Source organism: Bos indicus, chromosome X, assembly GCF_029378745.1.
Source record: "Bos indicus isolate NIAB-ARS_2022 breed Sahiwal x Tharparkar chromosome X, NIAB-ARS_B.indTharparkar_mat_pri_1.0, whole genome shotgun sequence".
Lineage (NCBI taxonomy): Eukaryota > Metazoa > Chordata > Mammalia > Artiodactyla > Bovidae > Bos > Bos indicus.
In genome coordinates this window covers 98,645,670-98,660,398 of record NC_091789.1, presented here as the reverse complement: position 1 = coordinate 98,660,398, position 14,729 = coordinate 98,645,670, and the positions used below count along the sequence as shown (strand labels likewise).

Here is a 14,729-nt window from a genome sequence, read left to right as displayed (position 1 = left end):
TGCAATCTTCAATGCAAATAGAGATTGGGTAGTAAAATCCTGGGGCAGGAGTAGGTAGATATGTAGATGATCCAGAATCATCTATTTCTTTTTGACTTTTTATTTTGAAATCGTTTTAAATTTAGCAGAAAGTTGCGAAAATAGTACTAAGAACTCCCATCTACTTGTCACCAAGATTCATCAGTCATTATTTGCCATATTAGCATTTGCACTCTCTGTATGCATATTATTTCTTGTGCATTGCAGATATATCCCCTTCTGTGACTTTCAGATCAAAATGAAAATGTTCTCCTTAAAAAAAAAATCAGAACATAATAAGTAAGATTATAATCCCCATTGACTGACCACTCTCAGTCCCAGTCCTTTTACTCTTCCTAGGGCCAGTGCCATATAGAGTGTATTCTTCCAGACTTTATAGGCATTAATTACATTCTTATATGTGTGAAAAGTGAAAGTCCCTCAGTCATGTAATTACATTCTTATATGTGTGAAAAGTTAAAGTGAAGGTCTCTCAGTCATGTCTGACTATTTGCGACCCCATGGACTATACAGTCCGTGGAATTCTCCAGGCCAGAGTACTGGAGTGGTAACCTTTCCCTTCTCCAGTGACCTTCCCAACCCAGGGATTGAACCCAGGTCTCCTGCAATGCAGCAGATTCTTTACCAGCTGAGCCACAAGGGAAGTCCTCTTATATGTGTTCTCATGGAAAACATACAGTATTATGCTTTTTAAAAACATTGATGTTGTTGTTGGTCGTGTAATGTTGATGTGGAAAAGATGCTTAAATAACATTAAGTCAGAATATAGACTTTTAATTATAATTTAGTCTCAACTATATAGACTTGTCTGTAAGTAATGTTGGGAGGTGATAGGCTAAATGTTCGGAGAGGGCAATGGCACCCCACTCCAGTACTCTTGCCTGGAAAATCCCATGGATGGAAGAGCCTGGTAGGCCGCAGTCCATGGGGTCGCTAAGAGTCGGACACGACTGAGCGACTTCACTTTCACTTTCCACTTTCATGCATTGGAGAAGGAAATGGCAACCCACTCCAGTACTATTGCCTGGAGAATCCCATGGACGGAGAAGCCTGGTAGGCTGCAGTCCATGGGGTCGCACAGAGTCGGACACGACTGAAGCGACCTAGCAGCAGGCTAAATGTTAATTGGTTACCTCTGCCTGGTGGGATTTCAAGTAATTTCTTTTTTTCATCCTACTTCATACTTTTTTATACTTCGAACATTTCTACAGCAGGCAGTTTGCATATTGGGGTTGGGGGGAGGTCAACAAAATAATTTGGAAAAAGGTAAACGAAGCCAGAGGAGTGATGGGGGTTTGTAAAAGCAGAGCTCATTGAAGATAGATTCCAACAAACTACCTGGTAGAAAGGGTGGGCACAGAGGGAGAAGATTTCCATTCCATTCCAGTGGGGATGGAGGGAAAGCCTTCACTTCTTGTCCTGTTCCCCCTGCTGGGCCCAGGAGGAGCAAAGACATATGAAGATCATAGATGAGACCATGGCCCAGCTACAAGACCTGAAGAACCAGCACCTGGCCAAGAAGTCAGAGGTGAATGACAAGAACCACGAGATGGAGGAGATTCGTAAGAAACTGGGGGGCGCCAACAAGTGAGTGGGTTCAGGTCTGGGCTTGGGGGAAGTATGTATTATGGGCAGCTTGCTGGATTTGGATCTCACCTATCTCCCTGAATCTTCTTAGGGAAATGACCCATTTACAGAAGGAAGTGACAGCCATTGAGACCAAGCTTGAACAGAAGCGCAGTGACCGCCACAACCTGCTACAGGCCTGCAAGATGCAGGACATCAAGTTGCCACTGTCTAAGGGCACCATGGATGATATCAGTCAGGAAGAGGTGAGTATCATGGCTGGTGGTGGGTGTGGGCAGTGAACAACATAACCAGAGATGGAGGATGAAGGTGGCCAGGGAGGGCAGGTGAGAGAGAGAAGGATGGTGGGTGAGGGTGGTGAGTGACAAAAGGAGTGATGCAGAGGAGATGAGGCAGGGTGAGGCTGTGAAGACAGGTAAGGTGAAAGGTAATAGCCTTGATGTCAGAGGGCAGTTTTGGGGGTAGGGTGTATGTTAGTAGGTGGAGAGGGAGGTAAGCCAGAAGAAGAGGAAATCATTCATGAATCTCAGGGACCTGAGCTAAGATAGTTCCAGCAGATTATGGATATTGGGTGTTGTTCAGTCACTCAGTCATGTCCAACTCTTTGCAACCCTATGGACTGCAGCATGCCAGGCTTCACTGTCCTTCACTGTCTCCCAGAGTTTGCTCAAATTCATGTCTATTGAGTTGGTGATGCTATCTAACCATCTCATCCCAAGAGCAAAGGAAGATGGAAGCTGAGGGTCCTAAGGGATGGTAACTTAGCTACAGTGAGAGAGGATGGTCAGGAAAGGATTGGGTAAGGGACAGCAGCAACGCAAAGGTGATGAAGCATAGTTATGGGAAAGGGACAGACACAAGCCAATAGAAGAGCCAAGGCATTTTATCCACTGGAAGTGAGGCTTGATAGCAAGAGGGCGGGACTGTTAACTGAGAGGAGGTCTGTAGATATCTTGTCTTTCACCTGAACATGTATCTCAGTCCCACATGTGTTTCTCCCTCCTTTCTTCCCAAATAGCTTTCCATTTAATTCAGAAAAATCTTCTGAACACTGGCAGTGTGCCAGGCATCATGGTAGCACATGATATAACTACTTCTAATCCTAAGCACAGCCTTGCCAGGCAGGCATGGTCCCATGTTACAGATGAGGGTTTGTGTGTTTCAATGAGGATTTGAGCAACAGCATGTCTTGCCCAGGGTCACACCATGAGTCAGTGGTAGAGCCCAATTTTGAACTCAGGGCTTTCTGCCATCAAAGCTGCTCTTCTTCTACCACAAGTGCTTTCTATCAAGGTGCTTCTCAAAGGCATCAAAGGCTGCCAAGAAGCCCCCCTCTAGAGGAGTACTCTTATGGCCAGTCAGCTGCATTTGACTCTCACTATTGCAGGGTAGCTCCCAAGGGGAGGATTCAGTGAGTGGCTCCCAACGGACTTCCAATATCTATGCACGAGAGGCCCTCATCGAGATTGACTACGGCGACCTGTGTGAGGATCTGAAGGTGAGGTTCAAGCCTCGGGGGTGGGGTCATCTTCCCAGCTGTCCAGAGAGAGGGTCAGCCCATCTGGGGGCCCTGTGGAGACAGACCATGTCTGGAAAGAAGGGCAAACTGGCAAGGGGGTGGAGTTGTGATCTAGGTTCTCCCCTCATATGCACACACAGACACAGGCACATCTTCTACCCCCAACTCCCAGCTGCCCCCGTCCCTGCCTGTTACCAGTCTCCCCCTTCCACCTGTGTACACATCTCAGCCTAGATACATGGAGAACAAGCTCCTGTACAGTGAACAGATAAACTTTGGGGGTTCCTCAGGGCTCTGTCCCAGGCATCCTTTCCTTATGTGGGGTTCTCATCCTTCATATTTCCTCTCCCAGGACTTCAGCTGCTATCTCTATGCTAGGTCCCACAGGTACCTCAAACCCCAGCCTTCCTCCCCAAATCTGCCTCTTCAGTGTCCTTGACTCTCTCTCACTTTGCATATTTAATGAATTAGCAAGCCCTGTTGATTCTACCTTCCAAATGTCTACTGAATTCTACTTTTCTCTGTTTGTACTGTAATCTAGTGCAGGCTGCTTTCACCTCTCACATGGACTACTACAGGAGCCCCCTGAATAGTTTCTGATGCTTTACAAGCTATCATTATAGCCAGGGGAACTTGATATTTTAAAAAAGCGTTTTATTATGGAAACTTTCAAACAGATACGGAAGTAGAGAGAATGATATAATGAACCCCAGGTACCAGTCATTCAGCTTTAATAATTAGCAGCATATGGTCAATCCTGTTTTTTATACCCTTCCCCCTCCTAATTGGCAAATTTAAAATCAAATTCTAGGTATTTCATTCATAATTACCTCAGTATTTATCTCTGGCAGGATTCTTTTTTTTTTTTTTAACGTAGCCACAATATCATACCAAAAAATTAGCACTGACTCTGCAATGTCACCTAATAGTCAATAAATGTTTAGATTTCCATGAATGTCCCATAAATATCTTTTAAAAAAATGTGTTTTTAAATCAGGATTCAATTGAGGTCCATGTGTTAAAATTGGTCTCTTATGGTCTATAACATTTTCTTATCCCTTTTTATTTTTTTCTTCCTCTTTATGATAGAAAGTGGGTCATTCATTTCAGTTCAGTCGCTCAGTCGTGTCCGACTCTTTGCGACCCCATGAACCGCACCACGTCAGACCTCCCTATCCATCACCAACTGCTGGAGTCTACCCAAACCCATGTCCATTGAGTTGGTAATGCCATCCAACCATCTCATCCTCTGTCGTCCCCTTCTCCTCCTGCCCTCAATCTTTCCCAGCATCAGGGTATTTTCAAATGAGTCAGCTCTTTGCATCAGGTGGCCAAAGTACTGGAGTTTCAGCTTCAACATCAGTCCTACCAATGAACACCCAGGACTGATCTCCTTTAGGATGGACTGGTTGGATCTCCTTGCAGTCCAAGGGACTCTCAAGAGTCTTCTCCAACACCACAGTTCAAAAGCATCAATTCTTCAGTGCTCAGCTTTCTTTATAGTCCAACTCTCACATCCATACATGACTACCAGAAAAACCATAGCCTTGACTAGACGGACCTTTGTGGACAAAGTAATGTCTCTGCTTTTGAATATGCTGTCTAGGTTGGTCATAACGTTCCTTCCAAGGAGTAAGCATCTTTTAATTTCATGGCTGCAATCACCATCTGCAGTGATTTTGGAGCCCAAAAAAACAAAGTGGGTCATTGGTCTTGTACAATTTTCTATACTCTGAATTTGACTGATTGTGTTCTTCCATCCCTGTGTTTCCTATAAACTGATTGGTAAATCTGTGGTTTGATTGGATTCAGGTTTATTTTTTATTTTTGGCAAGAATATATCATAGGTGGTGCTGTGTACTTATAAACTTCCTTTTGCATCACATCAGTAGACACTGAATATCAGTTCTGTCTTTGTAGTGATAAGATTTGATGAATACACGACATTACCTATGAAATACTAAGATTTTATATCCACCAATTATATGAAACACTGATGCCAGAGGAACATGTTAAATAAAGCACAGGGATACAGTTAGCTAAATCCAGACTGTGGAAACCTCAAAAGGACAAAAGACCTTGTCTCTTCCATAAATAAATGGGAAGAAAGAAATAAACAGAAAGGGAGAACTTTTATAGACTTATGAAACAAATCAACGAGCTAAAATTTGTCACCCTCCCTTGAATCCATTGCAAAGAAAAGAGAGGCAGGGGAATTTATAGATTAAATGAGAATTAAGAGACATACAACCAAGTGTAATGTGGGCACGTTATGTGGAACTTGCTTTGAAAAACCTGTAAAAAATTTTTTTACGTAGCATGATCAGGATGATTTGAACACTGTCCAGATAGTTTATGATGGATATTCAGGAATTGCTGTTAATATTTCTAGGTGATAATGGTATTGTGGTAAAAACATTCTTAGTTTTACAACAGTGGTTCTCAATGGGTGGGGTAGATTTTGCCTCCCCAGGGGACATTTGGTAATGTCTGGAGATACTCCTTTCACACCCACTTGTCAGAACTAGAACAGGGGTTACTACCAGTATCCAGTGGATAGACACCAGGGATGCTGCTAAAATCCTACAGTACACAAGGGACACTACCCACAACAACAAATCATCTGGCCCGAAATATTAGTGCTGAGATTCAGAATCCCTGTTTTATAAATACATACTGAAATTATTTATGGATGAAATGTCTGAGATTTGCTTGAAAATAATTGAATATAGAAAGGAATTGGGTGTAGATGGCAGCGTATTTGCCATAAGTTGATAATTATTGAAGCTGATAATAGGTACGTGAGGGTTCATTTTATCATTATCTGCATTTTTGTGAATGTTTCAAGATTTACATAATGTAAAGTTAAAAAAGAAAAACAATCATGATCACCAGGTTAAGGTGTTGTTAGCCCCATCAGTTTTCTAAGGGAATTTTATCAAGTTCCCTATCAGCCTTTCACAGCAGGTTTTAGCAGTCATTAACAAATGATCGTTGCCTATATCTATTAAGGGCTGCAAAATGGTAATTTTCTGATTTTTTTCATTCCTTCTATGTTTATTAATTGGATTTCTAAAAAGAACTTTCTCACATCAACTGTTTAGTTCCTTTGAAATACAGTTAGTACAGAAAAGGTAGAATAAATACTTAATTCCTTGCCTTTATTTCTCAGCTTTTAGAGTTGGTTGCCCTTATAACCTTTAAAGGTAATCAGTAAGGTTTCTAATTTATATTTTTTATGAATTTAAGTGCTTAAATGCATTTTGGTATTTTTCAGTCTATTTGGAGTCATTTTTCTTTCTGATACTCGTAGTATCCCATTCTTGGCCATTGGGAGCCACTTCACGTTAATTTTTGCTGTTCTTAGTTTTAGGTTTTTATTACAGAAAACTTCACATGCATAAGTAAAATAGTACAGTGCTGCCTCATGGCCATCACCAGTTTCAGCAGTTATCAACTCATGGCCAAACTTGTTTCATGTGCACCCCCGCACACGCCATCCTCTCCGCCCTCCCCACCCCCAGGATATTTAAAAGTAAATTCTGGACACCATGTCATTTCATTTGTATTGTAAATATTTCAGAATGTATCTCTATAAGAGAAAATTCTTCAAAATATTTAGAATTATCATACCAAAAACCCAATAGCTTGACATTGGAGTTATATATTATTATATAATTCCTTAATATTATGATCAGTATTCACATTTCCCAGATTATTACACACACACACACACTTTGCTTGTTTGAATTGAGAGTCAAATAAAATGAAAGAGATAATTGATTTAGTGATTGGTTGATGTCTCATTTAATCTGAAAGTTTTTCTCTACAATATTTATTGTTGTTGAAGAAATTTGCTTATTTTTCCTGAAGGATTTTCTACGTTCTATACTGTTGATTATGTCCTGTGGTTTTTAAAATATTGCCCCAGAACAAAGCAAAAAAATGAGTTCTGCTAGACCCTGTAGTTCCTGTAAGTGGGTAGTTAGATGTTGATCAGTGCTGTTAAATACAGATATAGTATGAATCACATGTGTAACTTTTAAAAAGTGAAATTAATTATAATACTATATTTTGTTTAACCCAGTATATCCAAAAGAATTAACATTTCAATGGTAAACATTATAAAATTTATTGATGAGATATTTGACCAGCTCTCTGTACTGAGTTTTCAAAATTCATTATCTGTTTTACACTTCTAGCATATCTCCATTTGCATTCTAAATTTTCTTCAAAAATACTTGATCTGTATTTAGATATCCTAAAATTTACAATTGAAAACGGAGAACCACATACCCAAGTTGTTCCAAATATACTTAGAAGTTTCGTAGTAACTGAATTATCAGTTTTTAAATTTAAATTATCTAACATTCAGTAAAATAAAAACTTTAGTTCCTCAGTCACACTAGCTGCATTTTTCATGCTCAGTAGTGATGTGTGGCTTATGGCCAGTATATTGGACAGCTCAAATCTAGAGGTTTGATTCGATTCAAGTTTTGGGGTTTATTTGGTCAAGACTGCTTCAAATGAGGTCGTTACTTCCATCAAGAGGTTTATAACATCTGGTCAGTAGCTCTTTTTGTATAGCTTGCAACCATGATGGTTATTGCCTAGACCCATTATATAATTTGTCGAGGGTTGCAAAATGGTCGTCTTATTCTATCATTTCTTTATTAGCTAAAACACTGTAAAGAGATTTTCTCTCATCAATTATTTGGTTACCCTGGGGTATTTTGTATAGGAAAGGCAGGATGTATGTGCTGGATTCTTTCTCTTTGTCAGTTTATAATGAGTTGGTTCTTTGGCATTCTCAAGATATGGCCACAGAGTTGTTTTCATGTTGTTATGAACTTTTAGATTTAAACATTTGATGTGTTGCACTCTTATTATTATCCTTGTTGCATGAAGTTGTTGGCATCTTTGGCCCATGGGGACTCATTCAAATTGGCTTCTGAATAATTTTGACACAACTCTTGTACTCTTTGATATCTTCCTTGATTTCTGGTGTGTCCATCCAGGCTCATCCTTTACATTTTCCACCCCAGATATGGAATTAGCCATTTCTCTGAAAAGCTCTGACTTCTTTTTCTCAGTTCAATTCAGTTCAGTTGCTCAGTCTTGTCCATCTGTTTGCGACCCAATGGACTGCAGCACGCCAGGCCTCCCTGTCCATTGCCAACTTCCAGAGTTTACTCAAACTCATGTCCATTGAGTCAGTGATGCCATCCAACCATCACATCCTCTGTCGTCCCCTTCTCCTCCTGCCTTCAATCTTTCCCGGCATCAGGGTCTTTGCCAATGAGTCAGTTCTTCCCATCAGGTGGCCAAAGTATTGGAGTTTCAGCTTCAACATCAGTCCTTCCAATGAATATTCAGGACTGATTTCCTTTAGGGTGGACTGGTTGGATCTCCTTGCAGTCCAAGAAACTCTCAAGAGTCTTCTCCAACACCACAGTTCAAAAGCATCAATTCTTTGGCACTCAGCTTTCTTTATAGTCCAACTCTCACATCCATACATGACTACTGGAAAAACCATAGCCTTGACTAGACGGACCTTTGTTGGCAAAGTAATGTCTCTGCTTTTTAACATGCTATCTAGGACTTCCCTGGTGGCTCAGATGATAGAGCGTCTGTCTACAATGCGGGAGACCTGGGTTCGATCCCTGGGTCAGGAAGATCCCCTAAAGAAGGAAATGGCAGCCCACTCCAGTACTCTTGCCTGGAAAATCCCATGGGCGGAGGAGCCTGGTGGGCTACAGTCCATGGGGTCGCAAAGAGTCAGACATGACTGAGCGACTCCACTTTCTTTCTAGGTTAGTCATAACTTTCCTTCCAAGAAGCAAGCATCTTTTAATTTCATGGCTGCAGTCACCATCTGCAGTGATTTTGGAGCCCAGAAAAATAAAAGTCAGCCACTGCTTCCACTGTTTCTCCATCTATTTGCCATGAAGTGATGGGACTGGATGCTATATCTGTTCCTCCTAACCTTGTATTTCCTATAAATTGGAAGTTTGAACTGTTTTAGAGGCTTGATATGTTTGGGTTAAGTAATTTTTTGGCAAGAACATTTCACTGCATATCATCCCCCAGCCCCATCCCTGCCCCTGGCTGTGCTGAGTGATTTGCGGAATCTTAGTTCCCTGACCAGGGATTGAACCTGGGCCATGCCAATGAAAGTGCTGAGTCCTAATCACTAGACCACCAGGAAATTCCCTAGTGTACTTTATATTGCAGGAGGCACATGTCAGTGTCCTACTATGCATGATGCTAAGTTTGAGCCTCAGTTAAGGTATCTATTGCCAGATTTCTCAATAGTAAGCATACACTTTTACCATTGTAAGTAATAAGGCATCTTTAGGGTGACTTTTTGGCATCTTGTGAATATCTTGTTCCCCTAATATTTCTTTTTTAACCCAGTGGCTTTCACATTTTGATTCAACTTAATTTTGTTTTATAATTATGTAAATTCTTCATTTGATTCTAAAACCAGAAGTATAATACAAAGTATGTGAAGAGAAGTTTAGTTTCTTTTCTTGTCTAATTTCACCTCCCTCTATGTGTGACCATTTCAGTTTTTGGATTAGCATTTTGTTGTATGTTTAAAATACAAACATACTTAAATGCAAATATATTCACATTCTCTCTCTTAGATAAAAGATAGCATTCTGTTGTGTACCTTTCATATTTCTACTGAATCCATGAATCACTCCATAGCATTATATATAGAGAGGGATGTTCAAAAAGGCTTTTTTTCAAAAACGTATATGTGTGTGTGTGTGTGTGTGTGTGTGTGTATCCTTCCTGTGCTTGAAGTCATTCAGTGGCACCCTCACCTAAGATAAAGCCCAAATGTCTTACAAGGCATAAAAGACACTTTTATCATTGAGCTTCTTCATGTGCCTCCAGCCTTGCCTCTGTCTAGTGCACGTGCATGCGCGCGCGCACGCACACACACACACACACACACACACAACAGTTGCTACTGTTGCCATGTTGAATTGCCCTTTATTTGGCACTTTTTTTTTTTTTCCCTGCGCCGCTTGGTTTGTAGAATCTTAATTCCCTGATCAGGTATTGAACCCAGACTCCAGCAATGAAAACACCAAATCCTAACCACTGGACCACCAGGGAATTCCCATTTGGCTTTTGAAGTTCATTAAAGTTGGTTATTCTTTTGAATTGCTTTGATTTCCTTGAATGAACCATGGATAAACCCTGGTTTTGCATGTGATATCTGCATAGAAGACTATTCCTTCTCTCCATTCTCACCATTCATCCTATAGGCCTGAGCTTAAAAATATTCCTGAAAGCCTTCCCTAACCCGTATCTGAGTAAGTGCACTTGTGTGCTGACCCATCATCGTCTGTTTAACATTGTTTGGGTATTCACTATATGAGATTGTTTACTTACATACATTCCTCTGTTATTCCATGAGCTCTATGAGTACAGGAGCCCAGGCTCACAGGATATGAGGGGCCAGTGCCTGGTGTTGGAAGGCATTTAGTAATATTTATTGACTAAAAGTGACAGAAAGGCACAAGCCCAGATATGCATTGCAGTATCCATAAGATTTAAAACCAAGTTCAAGTGGAATTTGCTCAGGTGTAGTGATCTGAGCAGAAAATATGCATTGTCTTATTCATTGTACAGCTGTAAATGAAGTCCAGACCACCCTGTGTGGGAGCCTATAGGTCACTCTGACATGGTGCTCGCTCATGACCTGGGCTGAGAGCCAGAGAGGGACACCATCAGCTGAGAGATGGAGAGGCTGACAGGGCCTGGAGGAAGGGCTTTATTATTGTTGTTCAGATGCTCAGCTGTGTCCGACTCCTTTATGTCCCCATGGATTGCAGCATGCCAGGCTTCCTTGTCCTTCACCATCTCACGGAGCTTGTTCAAACTCATGTCCAGTGAGTCAGTGATGCCATCTTGTCCTGTGTCATCCCCTTCTCCTCCTGCCTTCTATTTTTCCCAGCATCAGGATTTTTTCCAATAAGTCAGCTCTTCACATTAGGTGCCCAAAGTATTGGAGCCTCAGCTTCAGCATCAGTCTTTCCAGTGAATGTTCAGAGTTGATTTTCTTTAGCATTGACTGGTTTGATCTCCTTGCAGTCCAAAGGGGAAGGGCTAGAGATGAGAAAAGTGACGTGAGCCTGTAATTTCTAGGGACAGTGGGAAATGGTTACTTTGGTCAGGATCTGATGAGAGGAGCAGGGTTAGGAAAAAGAACCTGCCTTGTGCATGGGAGCAGGCCCCCGCTGGATCAGGTGTCTCTGTAGGGGCCTGGCCCTTCTTAATGCTGCTGGGCCTGGGCTTTGCAGGATGCCCAGGCTGAGGAGGAGATCAAGCAGGAGATGAACACGCTGCAGCAGAAGCTGAATGAGCAGCAGAGTGTGCTCCAGCGTATTGCTGCCCCCAACATGAAGGCCATGGAAAAGCTGGAAAGTGTCCGAGACAAGTTCCAAGAGACCTCAGACGGTAAGAGTTTCTTCTTTTACTCAGGCCTAAGATGAAGGCTGGAGAAGGCAATGGCACCCCACTCCAGTACTCTTGCCTGGAAAATCCCAAGGACGGAGGAGCCTGGTAGGCTTGCAGTCCATGGGGTCGCTAAGAGTTGGACACGACTGAGCGACTTCACTTTCACTTTTCACTTTCATGCATTGGAGAAGGAAATGGCAACCCACTCCAGTGTTCTTGCCTGGAGAATCCCAGGGACGGGGGAGCCTGGTGGGCTGCCGTCTATGGGTTGCACAGAGTTGGACACGACTGAAGCGACTTAGCAGCAGCAGCAAGATGAAGGCAGGAGTCTGGAGGTATGGCAGGGGCCTATTGTACATACCAACAGCTCCTGTTTTTACATGCTTACTCAAAACTCCCAAGAGCCCTAAGTAGTAGGGAATTATCACATCTGCTTTAGAGTAGAGAACTGCTGAGGTTTAGAGAATGAATGACCTGCCTAAGGTCACATAGCATGTGACCAGCCCACTGGACACAGGTGATTATGGAATTGTCTTCTTGGGCCCCTCCCCAGGCATTCCTCCCTGTGGGATGTTCCTGCTTTGTGTATTGTTACTTGTTTTTGCCAGAGCATGGATCTCAGCCCTGGCAGAGCCTGGGTACTGAGGGGTCACCTGTCTTTCCCTTGTGGTAGAATTTGAGGCAGCCCGAAAGCGAGCCAAGAAGGCCAAGCAGGCATTTGAACAGATCAAGAAGGAACGCTTTGACCGCTTCAATGCCTGTTTTGAATCGGTGGCCACCAACATTGATGAGATCTACAAGGCCCTGTCTCGTAACAGCAGTGCTCAGGTAGGCTGGAGCCCCTTGCCCAAATGACCCCTACCCATCCTCATTTGACCTTCCCTCTAGGCTTCTTGTCCTCATCCCCATCTAGACCTGACCCATCTCCTTTCCCCCTAGGCGTTCCTGGGCCCTGAGAACCCTGAGGAGCCCTACTTGGATGGCATAAACTACAACTGTGTGGCTCCTGGCAAACGCTTCCGACCCATGGACAACTTGTCAGGGGGGGAAAAAACAGTTGCAGCTCTGGCCCTGCTCTTTGCCATCCACAGGTAAGGCTGTGCCCCCTGCAGGGCAGTTGGTGGAGACTGTGCTGAGGCCGCTGGAGGCTCTGGGGTCCAAGGATATGCATAGATCTGCAGAGGTGAAGATGATCTGGTGGACTCTGGATTGCATCTGTTTCCCTACCTGCTGCAGCATATCTGTCCTTGGTTTCCTGGACTTATCTTCCCAATCCACCCTCATCCATTCAGCATGCCCTCCCCTGCATGTGTTCAGTCCCACCTCCAAGCTTTTGCTCACATGGTTGCTGGCTCATAAGCCCTTTTCATGCAAATCTAGCTTGGCCGTCACCTACCACCCCTTCACATTGCATTCTCCTCCTCCTCTTCCTCTAGGAAGCCTGCTTCAACCACTGTGGCATATCCTTACCTCCCCTTCCTAAATGCCAACAGTACTTGAATCTGACTCCCCCCTACAACTTAGTGCTTGATTGTACAGCATCAGTCAGTGAGCATTTCTTGATGGCTGCTCTTTACCAGACCCTGTTGGGGGATTAGGGACACAGATGAGTCAGACATGGTTTCTGTCCTCAAGGAGCTCATGGTCTAGTGGAAGCCAGATGTGTAAACAGTGAGCTAAATGTTGTAACTGGGTGAGCGTGTGTGCTGTTGGACGCACAGAGGAGAGCCACCAACCCAATCTGGGAGGGTGTGGGTGGCCAAGAAAGGCTTTCAAGGGCAGGTGACACTTGAGTAGAAAATGCAAAGGATAAGTAGAAGTTAGCCAGGGAGACCAGTAGGCATTCCAAGGCAGAGGGTACAACATGCGCAGACAGGGAGACATGGTGTGAGTGGGTAGGTGGGGGTCGACCTCCAGGTAGCTTGGTCAGTATGACCAGAGCCTAGGACAGCTTTATCTCCTCAACCAACCTGGACACTCCAGAGAGGACCATGTCTTTTGGTTCTGCGGGATCCTGGAGCGCAGAGATGGATGCAAAGCAGAGATGGATGGATGGATCCTGGAGCACAAGAGAGTTCGGTTGGTGTACTGGCCTTTAGGGACTCAGGCAACATTCACACCTGGGGTTTTTAGTCTCTGAAGAAACGGAAGGGGGTGCTGGCCTGTGTGATGGGCCCTAGGGCTGTCATGCCCTACCTCTGCTCCCATCAGTATCAGCTTACCTACCGGTTCCCTCCCAGCTACAAGCCAGCCCCTTTCTTCGTCCTGGATGAGATCGATGCTGCCCTGGATAACACCAACATTGGCAAGGTGGGTGCAAGGAAAGTGGGGCCCGGGAAAGAGGCCCCCAAGTTGGGGCTGGGTTTCTGGGAACAACTCCTGAGTGTGCCCTAGCCGTTCCTGCCGCCTGTTCTCTGTGCCCGGGAGGCTGGGCCAAGGGTCATCCACACTGTACTAGTCAGTAGCCTCCTCTCAGCCTCTCTTCCCCCAACCTTCCACCCGCTACCCTACCCCCCCCACCCCCCCACCTCTGGTTCTGACTGTATAAGCCAGGGAGTGTTAGGGCTTCAGCCCTACTAAATGCTCGGTGGCCCCTCCCACAGGTGGCAAATTACATCAAGGAGCAGTCAACTTGCAACTTCCAGGCCATCGTCATTTCTCTCAAGGAGGAGTTCTACACCAAGGCTGAGAGCCTCATTGGAGTCTACCCTGAGGTAGGGCGGGCCTGGCTCAGGAGCCAGCCCCCACTCCCTGCCTGACTCCCCAGGGCAGGAAGGGAAGGCTGCAGTGGAGGGGCACGGCGGGTGGGGGAGCATAGGGACTCAGTTCATGAACAGCCTTGTTGGAGCCCTGTCCTGGAGGCTTACCAGCCCAGCTGGGCAGGGCCATTGGATTTGGGGACAGGTAGAAAGGCAGGGCAGAGGCACCCAGACAGAGAAAAGAACAAAAGTACAGAAATAGGCAGGTAGAGAAGGCACATGGGACTGAGCAAATCTTCTCACACCCAGAGAACCAGAGCCTGGGCTTTGGGCAGGTATGTAGGGAGGAGGGTTTGAAGCTCCCCAGTCCTAGGGCACTAGACCCCTCTTAATTCTCTCCTTACAAT

At 44.2% G+C, this 14,729-nt stretch overlaps 1 protein-coding gene across 3 annotated transcripts in view; it reads left to right on the top strand.

The window, feature by feature from the left end:
* SMC1A (structural maintenance of chromosomes 1A) overlaps nt 1-14,729 on the top strand; it is a 47,350-nt gene that overhangs the window by 19,891 nt on the left and 12,730 nt on the right. For 2 of the 3 annotated variants that reach the window (XM_019955796.2, XM_019955798.2), the window contains exons 17-24: nt 1,481-1,626; nt 1,718-1,871; nt 3,014-3,124; nt 11,467-11,623; nt 12,297-12,451; nt 12,563-12,714; nt 13,864-13,933; nt 14,227-14,337. In XM_019955796.2, coding sequence (XP_019811355.2) covers nt 1,481-1,626; nt 1,718-1,871; nt 3,014-3,124; nt 11,467-11,623; nt 12,297-12,451; nt 12,563-12,714; nt 13,864-13,933; nt 14,227-14,337 — 1,056 coding nt within the window. The remainder of the gene's footprint in view (nt 1-1,480; nt 1,627-1,717; nt 1,872-3,013; nt 3,125-11,466; nt 11,624-12,296; nt 12,452-12,562; nt 12,715-13,863; nt 13,934-14,226; nt 14,338-14,729) is intronic. The other variant, XM_070783577.1, reaches the window with a different exon arrangement.